The following is a 23,651-nucleotide window of genomic DNA, read 5'->3' on the forward strand; positions in this document are numbered from 1 at the left end:
CCATTTAAAAGGGAGAACCTGTACCCTAGCTGTCCCTAGCCATACTCTCTGATCCCTCTGGGCCAATACTAACATTTGTGCAGAATTTGTGAAGTTACCAAGGTGAGAAATCTATCATTTTATGTAACTACATCCCAAAGAACAGCCACCAGATAGTATAGCAGCCATTAATGCAAAAGATGAGTTATTTTTATGGCAAAGAAATTGAATGGAGCTGTCCAAATCCAGTCATTATATCGTGTCTGCATTGCAGAACTGTGCAGAAGGGAGATGCAAAAAGGCATGACGGCAGAAGTTATACTACAGGAGTTTAAAAGGAAACTTCTGAAAAGACAGATAGGCTTCAAACTAGAGACAAGTCTGTAAATACAACAGAGAAAATGAAATGGAGGAAGTCTGCAAAATTTACTTCATCATGCATTTTATCTATGTGTATATATTTGTGCATCTCTTGTCCTGCCAATTAGAGTAATAGTATTTTGCAAGCTTGCATGAATTCTGAATGACACAACATATATTATATTTAGTGTATGTCTCAAGCAAACTGAACTGTAAACACAAAGCAGCCTTAATGGCTAGGTTCTGAGGAAAGCAAAAATGCATAAGTTATGCAGACATTGCAGTGATAACAGTCATGCCTTGTCATTATCTGTGGGGGCTTAACGTAGTGGTCTAGGAGTTCCATTTGCAGGAGGAGAGCATAATGAACAGTCTGTTCATAGGAAACATGCCAGAAAAGTCAAGGGAAGGAAAAAACAACAGATTCTACAGACATCCTTAAGACAAGGACATTTGACCCACAAGTTTGGATTTAAATATAGCTGCTTGAGGAGCAGTCTAAAAAGGGAACTCTGCCTAGTTTGCGGCAGTTGTGGTCTGTGTTAAAACTTGTGCTGATGTACTTACTGAAAAGACATTTTTCTGCTCATATTAGAAACCCATACTGTTTGTTTGTCCCATTTATTAAATCTAAGCTTCTTATGATCCATATCATGATCTCATATATCGATGGGTTGACATGAAGGCAGTGCCCAGCTACCAATTGAGAATGGTACCAATTCAGGTACCATTCTCCAGGTTTTCTTAGCTAGAGAGTGACTTAGGCTGAAATCAGAACCATTGTGAAGAGTGCTGTTGCTTTGCCTGATGGTGAATAGTTGTATTTTTTTGTTGTTCAGTTTACATTATTTCATCTGTACAATAAAAAGAGTTCCAGAGACTCTTTACTAGCAGGACATAGGCAGCCATTTCTTGAAGAGAAAGGATAGCAGGTTAGGCGTAAAACATGGACTTTATATCATGTGTTCTTCATAGCCTGTTTCTACTTTTTTCTTTTTCTTTCTCTCTTTTGGTAAAAAAATGTTTCCCTTCATTGCTATATTGTTATATTATCAGGATAATAGTAATCTTCCATATTGCAGTTCTTATCAACATACTAAAAGGCATACACAAAGGGTGATAAGCTTCATACCCGAGTCACACAGACACAACTTCACTAATGCAGCTCATTAGCACAGGAAGATACTACTGTTCTTGACTCCACCATCTAAGCCATTTGTTTATTCAAAAAACTTTTCTGCTAGATGCAATTTTGCTCCTCTCTGAAGTTCAGGACAGCACGGTGACCAATGTTATTGACCTTTCTGGGGATCTGACCATATAGATTTGTCTAAGCTTTCTTAGAGAAGTCTAAGAAAGCTAGGTAGAGGTCTAGAGCAAAATATATTTAGACCATATCCTACTGATTTCAGTGACACATTACTTCCCCTACTATCAGTGGTTGTTTTTTTCATCAGGAGATGAACAAAAAAGATTTCACAAGTTTGGCATGCTTTAATGTGCACACTGTACTGCTAGAGTTATCTTTTCAGTGAGTTATAACAAACAGGAGTTTTACAGTTCCTAAACCAGGTGGCTGATTCAGCATCACATATATTATAGCCAGTACTGCTGACAGTGAGGCATGACAACAAATCCTCAAGAGGGATAGCATGAGCTAGCAGAAAACTTTAGAACTGTATGTTCTTCTGGATTTTGAAGGGACAAAGGCATGTTTTGCTACATGACTACAGGTTGCTGACAGAATTACCTCTGCTCAAATTACTCATGGAGTCATACCTTAACTTGTGGAGTGGGGTCAACACTGTCTGAGCTTTTGAAAAATGGCTAGCTCAAGGAGTAGGCTGATTTGGTCTGGTGAAAAGTATTTACAGTGTTAACCTCTCTCTTGGAAAACAAGCCAACAAAAATTCGTCCTTAACTGACTTAAAGAAACAGTAGTATTTTCCTTTTCCCCTGCTTATCAGATGGATTTTTTAAAGTCAAATCTCAGACTTTAAAATGCTGGAGAAAGCCAAAGAATAATTTGATGTTAGTGAAGAACATAAGGCAGTGATGGATATCTTTTGAGGTGTGTTGTGTGCTGTGGAGAGCATGTTGAAATCAAGTTCCACTTAACCAATCTTCTTGCAAGCAAACTAGTGGAAGGTGTTCCTGTCCATGACAGGGGGTTGGATCTTGGTGATCTTTGAAGTCTCTTCCAAACCAAACCATTCTACAATTACATGACTCTTATTTGGTGACTGTGACACAGAGGGATGCTCTCACTTCACCAGGGATGTTGTAGCTGAGAGGCAAGTTACTAAGGCCAACTTCCTGCAAATGCTCTTCCATGACACATCTGAAAGCATCGGAGCCTACAAACTGCATATAACAGTAGCATTGCCAATATTCTTTTCATCCCTTCTTCCTCCCTATTTTCCTTCCTCCCTTCCTCCCTCTTTTCCTTCTCCTCCTTCCTCTTTTCCTTCCTTCCTTTTTCCACTTTCTTCCTCCTTCTCTCCTGCCTTCAAAGATTCCTCAGTCTCTTCTATTACTCTTCTTTCAGTGTTTTTTTTTATGTTCTCAGTGATTTTCATGTTCTCTTCTTCCTTTATCACAAAAAATATCTTCCTTTCTCACACTCATTTGCTTATCAGGACACCTCTTTAAGGAAACATTCTCTTTATGCCATGCTCTATCACACATCTTTTGCCACAGGGCACTAGCTCCAGTCACATCCTTGTTTTGTTGTCAGCCAAGCTACGTATCCATTGCTTTTTTGTTTGTTTGTTTGATTGTTTGTTTGTTTGTTTTTCCTTACTACAGAAAACTTTTTTGTCTTTCCCTTCAAAAAACCATATAACTCAATGTGTTTGAAGGTACGTATTAGCTTGGGTTACTTAAATACCAGGTGGCATTCCACAGTTGTTCCACAGAATAAACTGTGCTCCTATCTGTAGTGCACCAGATGGGCGTTCTGTGAACACTGTTACCATAATAAAGAATTGAAATAAGCAAATCAACAGAAAACACTGGGTACCAGCCATTTCTTTGCTGCCACCTGTAGTTTGGCTGCTGTGTAAAGTCTTTGGTAAGATAACTTATGCTTGAGTAACTTACACACACTTTACAAACTGTCTTCTGTTGGTACACAGGGACTGATAGATGAAATCAAAGCACTTTCTGGCAGTTACGGACCACAAACTCCCAGTCTTTTTGTCCCACAGTGTTCATCCAGTTGACTTAACAGGAAAATGTTTGCTGATGGACAGGGAAGTTAGTAAGAATGCCACGTGAAAAATTTGTGACTCTTAGAAACCATGTCACAGCAGCTGAGTTTTAGACGGTGACCTCATGTTTTTTGTTTTAAAATATTTTTTACAAAGAAAATGCCAGCCTGCAAATAATATCCATTTTAGAAAAAGTAAGGTTTTTATTTTTCGTTTTTTCTTTATGGTGGTTGCACTTAATATTCCTAAAAGAGTAAAATAATAATAGTAATAATAATAATTCTCATCTTCTCTAGGGAACACAAGCAACCATAAACACATGCTTTTTCAAAATCCTATAGGTTATTGCATTAGCTAGAAGCATTGCAGCTCATGAAAGGAATTCTTGGAAAAATATGCTTCCATCATGGAGAACTGGAAAGCAAAGACTGGATGCTTCAAAAGATAACACATGCACCAAATGCCAGAGAAAAACCTGTGTGGCTCCTTATATATCTATGGTATAATAACCTGTTGGATGAAACTTGACAATGACTGACTAATCTGAAACTTGTGGTTCACATAGTGTCATAGAATCACAGAATGGATTGGGTTAGGAGGGACATCAAAGCCCATTCCCTGCCATGGGCAGTGCCACCCAGCAGCTCAGGCTGCCCAGGGCCCCATCCAACCTGGCCTTGAGTGCCTCCAGAGATGGGGCATCCACAGCTTCTCTGGGCAGCTGTGCCAGCATCTCACCATCCTATTCGAGAAGTTCAAGTCCTTTTGACTTCAACATGTGTCTTCACTTGTCAGTACATAACAGATTAATACTGTTCGAATCTTTGTTCAATCTGGTGGCAGTATTTGATTTATGTTTGGGATGGGATTCTTCCAATAACAGATTTTTCTGTACGTGCTTAAATATCACGGCTCATATCTGCAGCTGTCACTGTGGGCTGTTTTACATCTTTATTTTAAGTTTTAAGCAAATTCCTGACATGAAGCACTCAGTGTCATATAGATGTACCAGACCCAAGTCTCTGCCCCTGTGGGCACTGCTCGTCACCTGGAGTGCTTTTTAAAGGTTAAAATTCTGAAGCTCCTCGGCAGCCTTTCAGAGCATTCTTTCCACAGCCCTCAGCTTCGGTGTGGAATTAATTGCAGATGCTTTCTTCGCAGCTAACGTAGGGCTCTGGGTAGGCACAAACACACACGGAACCAAAGCCCGGGGAGCGTGTTTCCGCGGGAGCCATTGAGCAGCACGCAGGCGGCCGGGCAGCCATGGCCGACACCGCTCCGCCGCCTTCGGCGGTTGCCCCGACGGGCCCGGGCATCAACCCGCTGTCCCGCAAGCTCAACAAGATCCTGGAGACGCGGCTGGACAACGACAAGGTGGGGCGGGCGGCGGGGCCGGGGCCTGCGGGCAGAGCTGGCCGAGCTGGCCGAGGTGCCGCTCCCCGCGTCGCTGCGCAGCGCCGTGCGCTGAGAGAGGCTTGGAAGCAGCTCGTTCCGATGCAGCCCTGCGGAGGCTCAAAGCTCCGCTGTTAGGGCGCTTCCACAGCTTTACCTGATGTAGCTGCTTTGTAGCTGTGAACGAGACGTGCTTTGACAGATTTTTGTGATTAAAGCTATAATGAAAGTAAACAGAGTCATGTATTACGTTAAAAGAAATACTCGTAATTATTTTTGTTATCTACTGACTGATCTAAAGCGTGCTGTCTTTGTTTGCTTGTTTCTCTCTAAAACCATAAAGAATGATAGAATCACAGAGTCATTCATGTTGGGAAAGACCACGAAGCTCATCCAGTCTGACCACCAACCCATCCCAGTGCCCACTGACCACGTCCCTCAGTGCCACCTCTACACCTCACACGGTGACTCCACCGCCTCCATGTGCAGCCTGTGCTGCTGCCTCGCTGCTCTTTCAGAGAATGATTTTGTCCTAATATCCAACCTGTACACTATCCAGCATAACACTAACATTTGCTCCAAAACCCCAAACTTGAGTTGGTTGCAGCCCGTGTGATGTGCTTCTTTGTAACTTTCTCTCAAGTTAAAGGTTGTGGGTTGTTGTTTTTGTTTTGTTTTTCCCTTTTTAGGAGATGCTGGAAGCACTCAAGGCTCTCTCGACGTTTTTTGTTGAAAACAGTCTGCGCACCCGAAGGAACTTGCGTGGAGACATTGAGCGTCGGAGCTTGGCCATCAATGAAGAATTTGTCCACATATTCAAGCAAGTTAAAGAGGTAGCAGCTTTACAGTTTGGTAGTTATTTTGCTCAAATAGAGCTGCGTAATTTTAAAAAGCCCTGTCCAATCGTTTTGAAAACTTCCAGTGATGGGAATTCTGCCATAACCCTGGGGAGGTTGTTCCAATGATGGATTATTCTCACTGTAAAAAAAGAAAATAAATTCTTTCTTTTATCAAGGAGAGATTCCTCCCAGTATATCTTGTGTCTGTTGCCCCTCATTTTCATGTGCCTCCTTGTGAAAAGAGTACATCTATCCTATCTGTAACTGCCCTCTACATGCAAGAATACTATGATGAGGTCCCCCTGAGCCTTTTCTCCAGAATGAAAAGACCAAACACCTTCGGTTATTCTTCAGAGGACAGGTTCTCCTGCCCTTTGATCAAATTTGCAGCCCTCACATCACTTCTGAGTTGTGTTGACCTGAACTAGACACAGTACTCGATGTGTGATCTGCATGTTCCTAGTAACAGAGGAATGTCATGTTGGTGGGGTGAAAGTGGTCCTGGGCATGATATTCCTGCTTTGTTTCTGTTATTTGAACTTATTTAGGAGCTTGAGAGTATAAATGAAGATGTTCAAGCGATGAGCAGCTGCTGTGAAGATATGTCCAGTCGTTTGAAGGTAATCTATGAAGAAATGCACTTTGTTCTTATACTTTTAGGTTGTAACTGTTTTCTTTTGAAGTATAAATAGTTATTTTAGAAGATTAACAGAGACACTGATATATGACTATTATGTATTATGCAGTATTCAGATATTTCTTTTTTACTTTAGAAAATGCATTGAGGAAATTATTTTACTTTCTTAGAACTTAACTTATTTGGAATGTAGCAATATACTTCTGAGAATATCAATTTTCATTTGTGTTGGAGAGGAGAGAAAATAGTTTGTTGGAGTGGATGTGTGAAAGATTAAAGCATTAACTATTTTGTGTATTATTGTATAAAATTTAAATTTATTCAGCCTTGCACACTGAGTAAAGCGTGAGTAGCATGTCCATGTATATAACTAAAACATACTTGTTAGAAATTATCTTGTAACCAAAGAGTGAGAAAAATCAAGTCATCTTGATTCTACTGGTTTTGTTTCATAACATTGTTTCTCAGGAAGCCTCTTCATCCAAACCAAAGTGTGCAATTACATATGTATATAATAATAAAAATATATACAGATGAAGTTGTTTTTTTTTCATAGCTGAAATTTTGGAGAGTTAATAAACGTTATTAGCTTTTTATGTTGAAGAGTATATGCTCTTTAAAATATTTAATTAGAAAGGTTTGGAAGTATTATTTGTTTTAGAAGCTGTGTGGTACATTTTTAATGTTTATATTCCTCGTATACTTGATTCTAACTCTAGGCAGCAAAAGAACAAACCCAGGACTTGATAGTAAAAACCACAAAGCTCCAAGCAGAAAAGTACGTATGCCATCTTACTTATTTCTTGAAGGCTTGACAGTACTGATGTAATTTTATTTTAGATCTGGTTCTGCCTCTTCTATTTTTGTTTAGTGACTTTGCTTTTTTTGTGTCTGTACTTCTCTTTTTTGACACTGTGTTCGTAGTTCAATTTGAATAAAAATATAGAACTCAATTATTAAAGCAGGATACAAAGGTGAGAAGGTGTTAATACTTGTTGTCATAAAGATGGGCTTTGTAGAGAAAAGAGTTGTACTGTGTGCTCAGTATGGCTTTGCTTTGCCTACTGTCAATTGCTAATGTAAGTTAAATAATTTTATAACAGATAATGGACCTGCATGAGATCAAAATTCATTCAACTTCAGTGTTTATTTTGCATTTTGGGCATTTGGGATATACTATTTGATGTTAGTTAATGGATGAAAGCTTGTTTTTCAATTGTTTGAAGTTGTTTTTTTTTTCTTGTTTAGTGTTCCAGTAGTGTAATGCCAATGACTGGTATTTTTTGTGTAATTCAGAGGCATACAGAAATTTGATGCAAATGGACTGAAGTATCTTTTCTTTTTATTTGCTTTGAAATAAGGGCTTTCTCATGTTGCAGTGGAATGTTTTCTTGTTTTTTTTTACGCAAAAGACAAGCGAACAGTGCCTATTTCTATATTTTAAGTGAATTCCTTCACCCTACAAATACATTAGTATAGGGAAGTTGTTGGTCGTTATTTCAGTTTATTATTGTGGCATGATATTCATCTTTAATGGAAGAACACTCTAGGTTTAGACATTAAAAGGAAAGGGAGTAAGAGTGCAGGGGAGTGGGATTTGTGACCTTGGACTGATTCCTGTAGTGATGAAACCTTACTGAAGTATTTCAGCACTAAGCCTTGCATTAGTTCCACAGATTCTGTGATGGTGTTAATGCTCCATGTCCATTGGAGATCACTCTGCTCTTCAGGGACTGATTGTGAGAAGAAAAGTTGAGTTATAACCTGCTTTGCCATCTTTGAAGTTAACTGTGAAATATATAAGTACAGTTTAATGAGCCTAATGTAGACCATTTTTCCCTTAGTTCTGCAGCCTCCCTGTGGAAGAGAAGATTTGTATTTTGCTCTTTTCAGTATTTTTATTAATAGGAAGAGGATAATAATAGCCTGTGACAGATTGGTGTAATTTTTAATGTTTCTGTGATTAAGGCATCTGGTTTTACAGCTTCAGCCTTTGTCAGTTTAGAAGAATGAATCTTTTTGCTTTATGAACTTTCTTCTAAAGATTATATATAGCTCACTGGAGATTAGAAACAGTTATTCCCAGTGATACATTCCTGGTAGAAATTATGACATCGGGTAGCTCTGGGTGCACTTTCCAAATTAGAGGGTTCATATTGTGGACTTCAGTAGGAAGTGGAGTCTGATTGAATGTGAGATTGGAGTGTAACTTATCCATACTTTCATGTTGAATTACAATGACTTCTTGAAATGCAGTACTGGTTGATATAAAATGAAGGATTTAGCAAAGTCAAAGTTTAAGTAAATGAGCAGAAGTCAGTGCTTAGAAAATGTCTTACTTTGAGGTTGAGCATCTGAAGCAGTAAGGTCATCTATTTTTTGTCTAGTCTCAAGAGCAGGAAAGCTGTTTTGATTCCCTGTACTGAAGCAGAATGGAGGGATACCAAGACCAATTCCAAATGCAGTATGTCTGATTGGTCTTAAAGTCATTAAAGGAAATTACGCAGAGCGTACATCAGTAGTTCTGCAGTATATTCCTTAAACAGTATTTAACTTAAAAGACTTTCTGCAAATTTACCTCGAGAACACAGAACATTCTTCAAGCATAAGGAGAAGAAAAACGTTGGGAAGCAGCCTTTCTTTCATTCTGTGACTTAAGAGTGTGCGCATAGGCGAAATACCTTTTAAAAGGGTATTTTATAAGTACACTATGAAGTACTCACCATTGCAATCCAAACAGTATTTCTCATCTTTCATAGTTATGGCTATGGAAGACTCATAGTGCCATTTATTAACAAGGTTAGCTGTTTTTCCTGGCTAAAATTTAGACAAAATAATTTTATTTATTTGTTTTGTCAACAACCTTTTGAGAAAGTTGTTTTGTTCTATGTGGTTCATTTGAGTAATCTTTTCTTTTGACACCTTCAGTGATTGTTTACTTTTATGCACTGCTTTGGTTTGAATCAGGCAAAGGAAGAGGTCTCTGCTGTCAAATGCTAGGGGTTTTCTTGAAAAGCTGAAATCTTGCTTACAGGCAGCCAAATACACATTTTGAATTGCTCATTCCTTTGGATTAATAATGATGTTACTTAGTCAACAAAGGAGTACAGGTAGGACACTGCTGCTTCTGGGTTTGTCCTAAAATGCTGATTGAAATGCAGAGAAGATGAAAGCTGGGCCCATTCAAAACCAGGGCAGGTGAAGCAAGAGTCTGGAGAAGGAATGGTCAGTTCAGAAGGCAGCAGAAATTGCTGAGGATAACTTTTTTTTTTTAGAGAGATTCCTGTATTAATGAAGAGATCTCTTACCTTGGTGTGAAAGTTACAGAATGCATCTGCAGATTTCATCAGGCCCAAATTTCTGTTTCTACTCTGTGGTCCTACCAACTGTTTTGTAATAAGCTTTTCACAGGAAAACATCAGTTACTTTGAAGTTCCTTGAACGTTTAGGATAATGAGAATTTGTATTAAAATAGATCTAATATAGTAGATTTTTCTCTGCAGTTTTTAATTTTAACATTAAGTTTTTTTTTTTTTCCAGAACCAAATTGAATTTTATGGCCACCATATTTGTGATTTATTTTTTCTAAGCTCTTAAAATGCGCGGTGGAGAATGAAATGTTTTGAAACATTGCCCTGAAAAATGAAATTAATTATGTAGAAATAATTATGTTATTTTTTCACATAAGTTATGTTCTTTTTCCCACTGGTAGTTAATGAACGTTTCGTAACAGCAGAGGTAAGACTTTCTGTCATTTTGCTGAACCAGTTCTTTACAATGTCCTTGAGGAAAATTATTTTGACCCGGCCCTTTTCACTGAGTTCTACGTTAAGCCCTGATGTTGTTTTTTTTTTTTATCTTTTTAGCCATTTTAGATTTAATAACTTCAAAAATTATCCTATACAAGATTTGCTATTGATGGAAAAAATGATATCTTCCATGATGGCTGGCTTTCATCTGATTTATTTCAGCAGCCTAGGTTGGAAGTGTTTCTTATTTGATTTCTTTCAGTGTTCTTAAACTGAAGGGAGACAGTAAACTTCCAGATATATTTCGTGCATTTAAGGTTGCTGGGGATTTACCTTTTTAAAACCATCTAATTTTGGTCTCTGACTGAAAATGGGCTGATACCTTTACCCTCATAATCTGATGAAATTAGCAAGTTAGTTATGTTAGGCAAATACTGAGTTAGAAGTCCCCTTTTTAATCACTTCCCTTTGCTTTCTAAGAACAAATTTGTGTGTGCAGTGACTGCTAGCTCTGGCCTTGATCGAAGATCTCATCTTTCTGTAGTTTTAATAGTTTTCAGTGAATGACAGGTGGAACCTCTGCCTTCTGTAAATCTTCTTCATGCCTTGTGAGACGTAAATGTAGTTCAAAGGCATTTGCTTACATCAAACTGTAATTAGAGAACCGAATTGCCACTGCAAATCAGGGAGGGTTAAGTCTTTTTAACTGAGGACATTCATTCTTCTAGGTATACAAACCAAATATCAAAAGTAAGCATTGAAATAGTAAGTTAACTGTTTTCTTAAGCTGCAAAGGTGTGTTGGTTTTTTTTTCCCCATGTGGCATGCTCCCCATGAGCCTGCATAATGCGTTTTGGTGTTGTTGTTGGTTTGGTTTGATTTATTTTCCCCAAGATTAGCATAAAGAATAATATTTTCTAAAGTGCAAAGTTTGAGTATGAGGATGAGAATTGTAAATCAGAGCACTTGTTGTGCTTCCATTCTTGCCAGGTGTTTTTTCTCTCCTGCAGCATTTGCAGAGAGGTGGCTATGTCTGTGTCAGTGGTTCTGTGCAGGGGTTGATTTATTATGCTCACTTCTTATTGTTTGTACTGTTTTATTGCTATTACTAGATGTACTCCAGGATAATTTTCATGTTTCTAAGCTTCTTACCTGAGCTCATCAGTGTTTCTTCTAGTCTCTCAGATTTGTGGTTTGAAGATAGGATACTGCAGGTGTACTGCTCTATAGGTAGTGAGCTATTAGGGCCCTTCCTATGTTGACAAAGCATATGGTTAAGACCCTAGGTCATATGATTGAGGAAGAAAGTAAGATGTTTGTCTCAGATTTTAGCTAAAACTTTTGCCTTCTCAAATTGTTGCTTTTCAGCATTGCTTTTCTCATAATTTAGTCTGTGAGCTTTAGTCTTGACTTGGCATAAATGCTCACTAGATAATATCACTTAAATTATGGGAAGGAAATATCTCCTGTTAATCACATTGCATTTTTGTATTTGGTAATATGCCAGTGTTGTTGAGACTTTTTTTGGTCATTTATGTTGCTTGTTCTGAATTTCTCTTCCCTGTGAAGACAAGTTAATAATAGCTGTATTGTATGTTAAAAGCAGAGTAGTTGGCTTTGATGTTATTATTTAAGTGATGTAATTTGTTTAGTGTAGAAACTGGTGTGTTTTTTTTCTGCTGTTCTTAAAAATTGAGACTTAAAGTAACTTGTTAGGACCTCGTGTTAAATAATGCGGTACAAACAATTTAACCCATCCATCTGTAACATAAGATTGATTTATAGGTGGTTTGTAATGTAGAGTGTTAAACAGAATGTTTGTTCCGTTGTATTCCATAACAAACTTTGATAATAAAGAAGAACTGAGGTAGTTAATTTAGACAGTTTCTGTGATTTGCTAAAGATCCATTTCAGTATCTTCAGTAGATTTCTGTACATTTACTTCAGCACTCTAATATTGCTTTAGGGTTGCATTAATGTATGCTGCTGCTTAAGATGTGTGGGATTTCATATTCCCTTCTCTAACAGGCAACAGAAAAAGGATGTTGCTCCTTGGCGTGTGATTTTTTTGGTAAAAGCATTCCATGACTCATCAGTTCTCTTGCTGTAACTGAGTTTAATTCTTTTTGCTTCAATCTGTTTTAATTGAATGACACTGAGACATGCTCTTCATTTAAATTCAACAACCGCAGCTCTTGGAGTTGGGTGAGTGATTTGAGTGTCAGCGCAGTGCTCAATACGAGGTCAAAAGCCTTAGGAAAGATGTTTCTCAGGGAACATCTGCTATAGCACAGATCTTTCATGCTCGTCTCTTGGTGGTGCTTTTCCATTTTCTTCTCTTTTCTGTTTTCAGAAACAACTTTCATCAGTCAGTTTGGAAACGATTCAGGAAGCTCAGCAGTATTTGTAGCAGGTTAGAGAGGTATGCTTGCATCAGCATCTCTGAGAAAACTGGTGATCTGGTGGCTCGTGTTAATGAGATGTATTTCATGTCCTGACCTTTGGGAACTTGTAATTATGTTTATTCCCGTGAAAATACTTCATGAGAAAAAAAGCAATGATTGCCTGAACTGAATTACAATTCAGGGGGTTGAGAGTGAGCATTTTTGAAATCGTGAGGCTGATTTTTCGTTCCTGATTTGTGCCATAGTAAAGCATAAGTAATAGGCCATAACACAGGCATCAAAGCAGCAGTAATGGATCTGAAAAAAAAAAAAAAAAAAAAAAAGCCCTAATTTGTCACATTCTAGCCTTGAAGAACAAAGGGGAAAAAAAAGCTTTATTTCCTACCTGCTCTTCTACCTGGCAAGCCTGTATTGTCATGAAGCATGAATTTCTCTTGATCAGTGTGGAGTGGGGCATGGACTCGCAGATTGAGACACATTCCTTGTGTGCATTATTTTATGATAGCATTTCTGTCTGGTGCTTGTCTGATCAGCACATCGAAGAACAGACAGCTCATGGTCTTCTCTGGAAATTGATTTTGGTTCTTTGTTATTTTTCTAATATCTAATTTAGCACTCCTTAGTAAGCTCTGATCTTATTCCAAGTCAATACAGGGAGCAGTATATTTTTTTAATGTCTTTAGCAACATTTTAGAATTTGATGACAGATTTGAAAACCAGACTCAGAAGTCCAATTTTGAATGTCTTTGTGTCACAATGTGTAAAAGATATACTGAGATGTCAGTTTGTTTAATGCAACAGTATCAGCTCTCTTAACCCCTACAAAATGCAAAATAATCCATCTACTGAAAGCATGCCATTTTTTAACCTAATCTCTGTCTACAGGGACATCTTAACCATTGCTAAGCACTGATTTCCCTAGCAAGCATATAGATTAAGTGACTGCTTGGAAGTCCTGTGTGTAAAAATCTTATCCAGACTATTCTGTAAATAAAGGTGATGTACACAGAAACCTTATGGTATTACTCAGTAGATACATACTGAGTAGATATTAGGAAGAAATTCTTTACTATGAGGGTGGTGAGACACTGGAACAGGTTGCCCAGAGAGGCTGTGGATGCCCCATTCCTGGAAGCATTCAAGGCCAGGCTGGATGGGGCTTTGAGCAACCTGGTCTAGAGGGAGGTGTCCCTGCTTATAGCAGGGGGTTGGAACTAGACGAGGTCTCTTCCAACCCAAACCATTCTGTGATTCTACTGTGAATGCATTTACAGCATGTAAAATTTTTCATTCTAGTATTTAATAATCTGTCTTTTTGACAAGGTTTGAATTGTTTCAGTGCAATTAGTACCTTCTGTTGCTGAACTTCTGAATTAGCCTGCTTTTTTTTTTTTTTTAAATCTGTTTGTTTTTACAGTGGAGTGTATCACGTAGCATAGCTGTTGCATTGCAGGACTGCTATCTTCACTTATAGGGACTTCAAATGAGAGAAACTGAAGTTCAGGTCCACTTTTATGCTGTCATATCTCATTTACGTAATGACTTTCATAAACTTGTCAGTCGTTCAGCATAGAAGTACTTAATTACTTTGTGTTTTGTACCTGCTGCTTACCTCAAAAGCCTGTTCTTTCCTATTAAAAGCCTTTCCTTAATTTCAACCTAATTCTTAGGTGGAGCACCGTTAAGCCTCCTCTCAGAAGAAAAGGTTCATCATTCCCATGGTCATCCCACTGCCTCAGGTCTGATGGGAGTCTATTGTTCTTGAACACAGGTGGTCAGGATAGTGATGTTTTCCAGATGAGGTCTTACAAAAGCTTTCTGTAATCATGATGTTATTTTCCTTTATCCTGGGAATACATTAGGCAATTCACTGTTTTCTACTACTTTTTTTTTTTTTTTTTTTTTAACTGTAGCAGAAAATGAAATAATTGAATTCTATGGTAGAATTGGTCACCAAATACATTCTCATAATGTTTGCGTTCTCTTTCTTTTTTAAAGATTTGTGTTTGACATGGTTTTTTGCTTGGAAAAGAGAATGTTCCAGAGGGACCTCATTGTGGCCTTCCAGTACTTGAAGGGAGCATATAAACAGGAGGGGGAATGGCTGTTTATGGGAGTAGAGACATAGAACAAGGGGGAATGGTCTTAAACTGAAACAGGGGAGGTTTAGGTTAGATATTAGGTGGAAGTTTTTCACGCAGAGGGTGGTGACGCACTGGAACAGGTTGCCCAAGGAGGCTGTGGATGCCCCATCCCTGGAGGCATTCAAGGCCAGGCTGGATGTGACTCTGGGCAGCCTGGTCTGCTGGTTGGTGATCCTGCACAAAGCAGGGGGTTGAAACTGGGTGATCATGGTGGTCCTTTTCAACCCAGGCCATTCTATGACAGCCAAAATATAATATAAAAATTTCTTCTACAAATGTTTTTTTTATTTTTATTTTTGCAGCTGGTACTTGTTTTTAAAAACAGTTTCTTGCATAGAAATGTTTTGTTAAGTTATCTTTTAAATGTGCCTTCTGCAAAAACCCTAACAGAAAAATAACTTCTCCAGTTCCTGGTGAGGATCATTTATAGATATTCATTGAAGCTGGTTGTTTTTTGAGTTAAAATGACTATAAGTGTTTCTCTTTGAGGCTTTAAAAATGAGAATATTGAATCCTCAGTAATGTGAACTAAAAGTGCTTTCAGAAAGTTGTGCTTTCACTCTTCCTAACTAAAGGGCACTAGCAGATTTTTATGGTATACATGGTGGTGAAATAGAGTTAAATTTTGGAGAAGTCTGTTTCTCCTTCACCTCCTTTTCAGCTGTCTAGGTGATAATCCTAGCAAACAGTGTGCGTTTGTATTTAGTTCAAGTGAAAAGTGCGTGAAGTGCATGGTTTTCCCAGCCCTTTTGAGTTCTCTTGCAAAAGAATTCTGTCTCCGTGGTAACGATTAAAACTGGGGAAATTGCTCTTTGTTGGAGTCCTGTCCCCTATCCAAGCTCAAAATGTCTACCAGTGCTTGGTGCTTTCCTGCTTTGCATCAGTTCTGTGTTTCCATGATCTGTTAGTTTTGTTATTTTCAAGGATAATGTTGATAAAGGGGAAAAAGGAAAATAACCTATTCTGAGATACCAGCACAGTTTTGCCTTCTCATCCGCTATACTGCGCTTCCTGAGAACACAGTTCAGAAATGATGAGGTTGGCATGAAGGGCCGTGGGTCTTGAGATGTCTGAGTCTATGCAGGTGCTGACTGCTGTGAGCTATGTGCAAAACAGCCTTACTCCAGCTTTTCTTGCTTCATTTTGATCAATCATCTTCTAGAAAATAGGATCCCTTCCTCACACAGATGGATAATTAAAGTTTATTAACCTGGTAACCTGTTTTTTGAAACTGAACTTGATTAGCTTGTTTAAATTTCATATCCTTTCTACAGAGCCCAAATGAAATAGTTTTATTAAAAGTGGAAGATGTGCTTTTAGATTTAGAATAGAAGCTTTTGCCGCTCTGGCTATCTTGAGACGGATAGATTAAACACTGCTGCCACCTTGAGGGAGTTGTTTTATGTTACGTTGTGTTGGAATTTAATACATTGACTCTGAAGGGGACCTACAAGAAAGCTGGAGAGGGATTTTCTATAAGGACATGCAGTGACAGGACAAGGTGAAATGTCTTTAAACTGGAAGAGGGTGGGTTTAGGGTAGATATTACGAAGAACTTTTTTACTGTGAGGGTGGTGAGACACTGGAACAAATTGCCCAGAGGGGCTGTGGATGCCCCTTCCCCAGAAGCATTCAAGGCCGGGCTGGATGGGGCTTTGAGCAACCTGGTCTAGAGGGAGGTGTCCCTGCCTATAGCAGGGGGTTGGAACTAGATGGTCTTAAAGGTACCTTCCAACCCAAACTATTCTACGATTCTGTTCTGTGACTTTTTTATGTGAGCAAATTATTGCAAGGGTACAGAGTGGGCCAGTGAGCAATTATAGGTGTTATCCAAAGACACAGCTATAGATGAAAACAGCTTAAAAGCATGATTTTTGATGGAAAATTGCTTTTTGTTACAGGAAAAAAAAAAAAAGTGGAAGGGCTATGTAGAGTGAGGACTTACAGAAGGTTGGTGATTTAGTTGTGAAGACTTCTGTGATTGCTAATTGTTTATTTTCATAACCATATAAGTAAATGGGGCACAGAATCCCAGAGCTGATTAATAGATACGTTTTTTGTATAAATAATAATAATTATTATTATATATTATAAATAATTATATTTCTCTGTGCGTTATTCTTTGGAATTCTACAATCTTAATTCCAACAAATCTTCAAAGTAAAGTGAAAAAGAAACAAAACCCTGGTATGTCTGCTCTAATGCATTTCTTGAAATAGACTTTACCCTTCCTCAGTTCGGTAAAGGTATGCAGGCTACTGCTGAAAGATCCTATGAAAATAGCATTAAAAAAATCTGAAAATGAGCAAGAATAGTAAATGGGAATCTTTTGTAAGGGCAATTAAAATTTCCTTATGCTCAGACGGTACACAGGTTCTAAGAACAAAAAAGTGTCTTTACATCCCACTTGTTCCTGTGTTAATGGGAGATAATATTTCTGTAAATAAAACCAAAGGTCTTGCATTTGTTTTCTCCAACTTCCTTCCTACCTTCTTTGTCTTCCCTACAGGAGAGAGTGTCTAATGTAAGTCTGCTTAGCTTTGTAGTTAAATATAAAATAGAGGTTTCTGTCATGAGAGAGGAGAGCAATTGAATAAAGATAATTCGCTGAATTACACTGGTGGTTGTTTCAATCAAATCCATTGCTGGTGACATTGATGGATTAGAATTCCTCATCACAATATTGTGGAAGAGGAATGTGCTGCTAAGAGCACCATCATTTGATGGAACTTGAAGCATCCATGCATCCATGCCTGATTTTCAATTTTGATAGCTAAGTCATAAGCATGTAGGACTTTTAAACATTGTGGAGCTGCCAGTGTAAAGCGTTAACAGTGATATTGCTGTAGGACCCATGTAAAACCTAACACGTCATTTAAAGGTGTGGAATTGAAGCATGCGAGGTTTTGATTTTTTATTTTGTTTACATTTTTTCTGTGTGACTTCAGAAATACAAGGCTTTTTTTTTTTTTTTTTTTTTTTTTTTTTAATTATTCACCTCAAATTTAATAAACAAACAGACAAACAGTTTGGGATTTCATATTCCTGTCCTCGTTGTTGAGTATGCTGGAGTATTGACAACTGCAGAATGTTTTATCTGACCTCTAAAAGAGTTTGTGGAGCTGCAGGCTAGGAAGGTTATTTAAGTCTGCAGCAGGGATGCCTGTTTTCTGTGCTTCTTCAGCTTAGTGCAGCCCAGACACCAGAGCTGGGTAACATAGAAGTAGCAAATAAGTAAAAACTTAATTTTCAAGCTTTAATCTTGCAAGGAAATTTAATTACAGCAGTCAGTTTTAGAAGTGTATTTGTCTGCCTTACCACTGTATAATAGCAGTGTATTTATCTTGTAGTAATTACACTGGAAGCTGAAATGGTCTTAAAGTAATAAATGAGTCCTGTTCCTCTACAGATAACTAAATCAGTGTCTTGATGTCTAGAAAAAAAATATGCCTATTTCATGGAATGCTGTGTGTGCTCAAACCACAGTTTAAGCAGTTTTTCTGTTGGTATTGGAATTCCAAACTCTTCCTGTGGAATAAAGCTAGATTTGAGTCCTTGTGTGGTTGTAAGGTGTGTGATGGAACACACCTGTAATAAATACACAAATAAATAAATAAAAATGCTGCCCATGAGAGATGGCATTTGCATATTACATCCCTGCTGTGTTTATTTCAGGAAGGGTAATCAACAAGACAATTAGCCATTACATCTTGATTGCTTGTGAGATTAGTAACATTGTATCCCATCTGTATATTGTTAAACAGAAATGCACCCTTCTGTAGACAACTGGGTGAATGGAATGATCGTTTTCTTGTTTTGGATTCTACAGCTTTATATGTCTTTCTGAGAACAGGAGCTTAAAATTCTTTCCAGGATGAATTGGAAAGGAGATGATTGCAGTCATTAAATTGTTCAAGTACAAAGTATCAGGATTAGATCACTTCTGATACAAACGTGGAGGGGATATTTCTGAAAGAATGTATTAGTTCTCAGATATGTTAACTTTACATTGTTTTTGTTCAGTAATGTATGCAAGGTAATGGAAAATTGTACATAAAGATGCGACTCGAGTGTTTGATGGCAAATATGTACTATTAGAATTTAATAGCATTGGTTTCTAGTGCTTATTATATTTGCAAGAGTATGAATATGCAAAATGAATCGGAGATGAGCATTAACGGCTAATGTCCTTTTCACTGTGTTTTATTGCAGTCAGAGACTAGAAATGAAAGCACAAGTTGCAGATGCGTTCATAGCAAAATTCCAACTGACACCAGATGAAATGAACCTCCTTCGAGGCACGAAAGATGAGCCAATTACTGAGGTAACTCACTGAACATTAAAAGCTTTGCCCCGAACTAAAATGTAAAAACATCCTAACTGAATTGTACATGAGATCTTATTAGTAGTTTCATTTTTTTATGGAGGAATGTACCTTTTAACGCAGTACTGAATTTCTGATGAGTTTGAGATGTGTGATGAAAGATTCTGATTGCAAGAAAGAAAACCAGCATTGAAGTCTAGTTTGCATATTGAGTTTAAGAAGCAACGAGAGCCGTTGTGTATTCCTGCACTTCAAAAAAACCTTTATGGAGCCTCAGTTTTCAGCAAAGATGTTTTAAAACTACTTCGTGCTCAAATAAAGCAAATGAGAAATTAATGTCCTTCAATACTAAGTAGCACTGCTCTTGTGTGTGTGTGATAGGACAAGGGGGAATGGTTATAAACTGAAACGGGAGGTTTAGGTTAGATATTAGGAGGAAGTTTTTCACACAGAGGGTGGTGATGCACTGGAACAGGTTGTCCAAGGAGGCTGTGGATGCCCCATCCCTGGAGGCATTCAAGGCCAGGCTGGATGTGACTCTGGGCAGCCTGGTCTGCTGGTTGGTGATCCTGCACAAAGCAGGGAGTTGAAACTGGGTGATCATGGTGGTCCTTTTCAACCCAGGCCATTCTGTGATTCTGTGTGTGGGTGTGTGTGTAGGTATGTATGTATGTGTGTATATATATATATATACTGAATATATGTATGTGTATTCATATATATATATATATATATATTATTCAGTAACTTGGATCAATATAATGTGGAGCTTTCTCTTTATTATTTTGTTGATGAAGCTATTAGGTGCTGATTTGCTTTCAGCCGCCATTCAGATCAAGTTTTTGAAAAAATTCATTTTTTTGGTAAGGCAGCTTATTGTTCTGCAGTACCAGCAAACTGAATAATGAGAGAACTGAGTATACTTAATAGATTTTTTTATTGTAGTTGCATAGAAACCTTCACTTAAATGCAGAATACCTGCTGAGACATAGTATCTCATTCCCCCAGGCATCCTGTTCCCAGTTCAAGTATTATTGAAGACGTGAAAACAGATAACCATAAACAATACTAATGAAAGCATAAATGGAATCTGTTAAATGTTTGTGCACTTCAGTAATTGCTGTAAGCTTTTGTACCAACTATTATAATGAAATAACCTTCAGGTTTCTAAAAAGCACATTGCAAGGAAGAATGATAGCGACGCTGTGCTATTTACTGAGTGATTGGTTTGCAGCGGAGCAAGGATTAATCCTTTTGATACTTTGACCTAAACAATGTGCAGAAGTAACAGAATCATCTCAGTGCTACTGAAGTTGCAAACTTCAGTAATAAAGTTTCAAGCTCACTGGTTGATTGTAGCTTAAGTAAAAAGCACAGACTTTGAAGTCCGAGTTTGGTTTTGGGGAGATTTTATATGTATGTTTCTGGGTTTTTGTAAATACATCATCTTCAACACAGTTGTTGCAAGACAGTGTGTTAAATGAATTGACTGTTTTTCATAAAATACATATGACTTGAACTCTTCTGAGGCAAAGTGTATTCAAGTCACAAAGGAATCAGTTACATCTCAGTCTCTGGTCTCCTTTATAATGTTGGAAAGGACTTTGTAATGAGACCTGTTGAATAATGTTAGTAGATTTCCATTAATGCTTTAAAATACTAACAAAATAACTTTCTTGCTCCAACCTCAATGTCTTCTAGAAGTTTTTTTTTCTTCACTACTGTTGATATTTTATTTGAGATGGAAATGTTACACTGGAAATCCTGGCTTTAATATGTTGTAAAGGCGTAATTTTTCTTAGGAGTTGTTACCTTATTATATGAAAATAAAACATAAACATAATGTAATCATTGTGCTTTATGGTGTTTCACTTTACTCCTTAGTTGCTAGTGTTAATAAGGGGATGATAGTGCAACCTGTAGTAATACCCTAAAAATCTCCCAAAATTGGTACTAAATGTAGAATGTGTGCTTAGTACCTATGAGACAGGTTGAAAACACATCTTGGTGGCTATTTAAAAAGAAAAAAAAAAAATTCTTGCAAAAAGGAGTGATGCAATGGGAGAGAAAAATGTTACGAGGCTATTAAGATGGAATGAAGGATGAGAAGCAGCAGGGAAGCTTAGATTTACAAGCAGCACTTGGAACACAGACCTGCAAGGAACATGAAAATGAAATTAAAAGCGAGAGTATAAATTGCAAGAGGTGTGAATGAGAACTTGCTTTTTTAAAAAAAAAAAAAAAAAAAAAAAAAAAAAAAACCTTGTGTTTATTGAATTTATTGGTTTAGGACTTTTTCAAGGCTTTGGGAAGAGTAAAACAAATTCATGATGATGTCAAGATTCTCCTCCGGACAAATCAGCAAAGGGCCGGGTGAGTGTTACTGAAATGCAAGATAACCTTTGCTAATTACAAACAAAAGCTACAGCAGGGTCTCGTTCTTTACTTCTCATGACCTTATGGATTATTTCACATCAAAGTGAAGAACAGTAATACCTTTACATGTTCATACTTTTAATATTGGTACTTTTTATATGTTTCTGGTAGCACTGCCTAGAATAGTGTTTGCAAATAAAAATTTTTTATCTTGTAGCTTGGAAATTATGGAACAGATGGCTTTACTGCAAGAGACATCTTATGAGCGGCTTTACAGATGGACTCAAAGTAGGACTGCCATTCTTTTATGTGTTTGAAGATGATGATGATGATTCTTTTAATTCTTTGATGTGGATTGAACTCAGCAAAAACCTTTTCCATGCTTTGAGTTTCGTTCTTACTGAAAGATTTGTCTAAAAGCTAGCTTTTATGAACTAATTACGGTCAGATAACAAATTACAGTCAGATAGTCAAAGGAAATTGTTAAGTGTATTGCATTTTAGTTTCTCACAGATCACAAGAAAGTTCTGGTTTTTGAGAAGTGGCTTATTACTTAAAAACAAACAGAACCAACCTATTTTATTAGGATGCTCTTCTGAATCATTATAGGTGATTTTTTTTTTTTTTTCACGTGATCTGGATCCAAGCATCAGTGTTAGATGTCACACCTAAATAGTGTAAAATGTAGATGCTTTTAAATTACTTTGGTCAAGACACTGTCAGCAAAAGGTGTGCAAAAAGCTAGTGCAAAGGGAGATGAAATTTATTAGCTGTTCTTCAGTTGGTACTGAAGTCTGAGATAGTGGTTGCAGTTTCATCCTAACAAAGATTCAGTATTATTATGCTGTTGTGTGTTTTAGTTTGTGTGATTTCAACTTTCCTGCATGGGCTTTGCAAGATTATCTAGTTATGTCATTAAAGTGAAAGCAAAAACAGAGAAACAAAAAACCCTCACAGCTTGGTTAAATGCTTGCTCCATTTTTTTTCTCAGTGATTTATCTGGGATGTGTCAATCTCTCACAAAGAAGCCTGACAGAATTTTCATGGTTGAATGATTTAACGTTTGTATGTGGGTGCAAGCAGATAATAAGCTTTCTTTAATTTTTACTTTTGTTGAGATTTGTGATGGACATCCAGTTTACAGCAAAGTACTGGGGGGAACTTAATTACATGAATACAAATAAGGCCAGGTAGCACATTCTGGAGGCTTCAATTCAAAATCAGAAATCTTTGTAGCCCTTTTTCTTGTTTGTCAGCCTTGTACGAAAGGTATTGCATCGTAAAGAAGGCACTTTTATGTTCTGTTGATATTTTATAGATGAGTGCAGGACTTTGACACAAGAATCATGTGACATTTCTCCAGTTCTCGCTCAAGCTATGGAAGCCTTACAAGACAGACCTGTTCTCTACAAGTAAGTCAGTGTTAATTACCATCTCTAACAGAAATTAGAATTTTCAGCCAATGAAGCTTGAAGACTGCAATGATTTGCAATACAAAAGACAGTGACAATTCAGTCTTCCATCAGATTTGAAAAGAAATAATAAAAACATATTCAAATTATCTAAAATTCAGAAGTTTATTTGACATAGTTGTGATATAGTGAAGGTTGGACTTCTTCAAACTGTTTGCTTTATAAATAAAATGACAGACTTCTTGTTTATATCTGAATTTTTGCTGCTCTCCTTGCAAGGTTTTTCTGTAGAGAAAAAAAAGCTATACAAATCACATGATTGTCTCATTTAAATTCCCAAAGTGAAAAAATCAATAAAACACTAATTAGCTTTTGCTGAAGCACTTCTGATAGTGAGAACATTTTTAAATAATGATTGTACAAATCATAATTGCAGAATAACAGAATTGTAGGGGCTGGAAGGGACCTCTAGAGGTCATGGAGTCCAGCCCCCCTACAAAACAGCCCCCCTACAGCAGGCTGCACAGGTAGGCAGCCAGATGGGTCTTGAATATCTCCAGAGAAGGAGACTTCACAACCTCTTTGGGCAGCCTGTTCCTGTGCTCCATCACCCTCACTGTGAAGAAGTATTGGAAGCACACTGGTGCAGAACTTCCTGCTCCAGTTTATGGCTGTTTCCCCTTGTCCTGTCCCCACAGACCACTAAAAAGAGGTTGGCCATGTCTCTTTGTTTTCCACACTAGAAACATTAATCAGATCCCCTCTGAGGAGAATGGAAGACAAGCGTAGAATTGCTTAGGTTCATAGTAGTCCTCAGTTCTT

At 37.6% G+C, this 23,651-nt stretch overlaps 1 protein-coding gene across 1 annotated transcript in view; it reads left to right on the top strand.

Annotated features, from left to right (window-relative positions):
- Window positions 1–4,800: 4,800 nt before the first annotated feature.
- The window catches only part of COG6 (component of oligomeric golgi complex 6), a 50,082-nt gene continuing 31,231 nt past the window's right edge, over window positions 4,801–23,651 (top strand). Inside the window, exons 1-8 of the mRNA XM_052670849.1 lie at window positions 4,801–4,925; window positions 5,633–5,776; window positions 6,331–6,402; window positions 7,139–7,197; window positions 18,930–19,041; window positions 21,332–21,414; window positions 21,635–21,705; window positions 22,736–22,829. Coding sequence (XP_052526809.1) covers window positions 4,815–4,925; window positions 5,633–5,776; window positions 6,331–6,402; window positions 7,139–7,197; window positions 18,930–19,041; window positions 21,332–21,414; window positions 21,635–21,705; window positions 22,736–22,829 — 746 coding nt within the window. The 5' untranslated portion in view covers window positions 4,801–4,814. The remainder of the gene's footprint in view (window positions 4,926–5,632; window positions 5,777–6,330; window positions 6,403–7,138; window positions 7,198–18,929; window positions 19,042–21,331; window positions 21,415–21,634; window positions 21,706–22,735; window positions 22,830–23,651) is intronic.

Source organism: Tympanuchus pallidicinctus, unplaced genomic scaffold, assembly GCF_026119805.1.
Source record: "Tympanuchus pallidicinctus isolate F22 unplaced genomic scaffold, pur_lepc_1.0 scaffold11, whole genome shotgun sequence".
Lineage (NCBI taxonomy): Eukaryota > Metazoa > Chordata > Aves > Galliformes > Phasianidae > Tympanuchus > Tympanuchus pallidicinctus.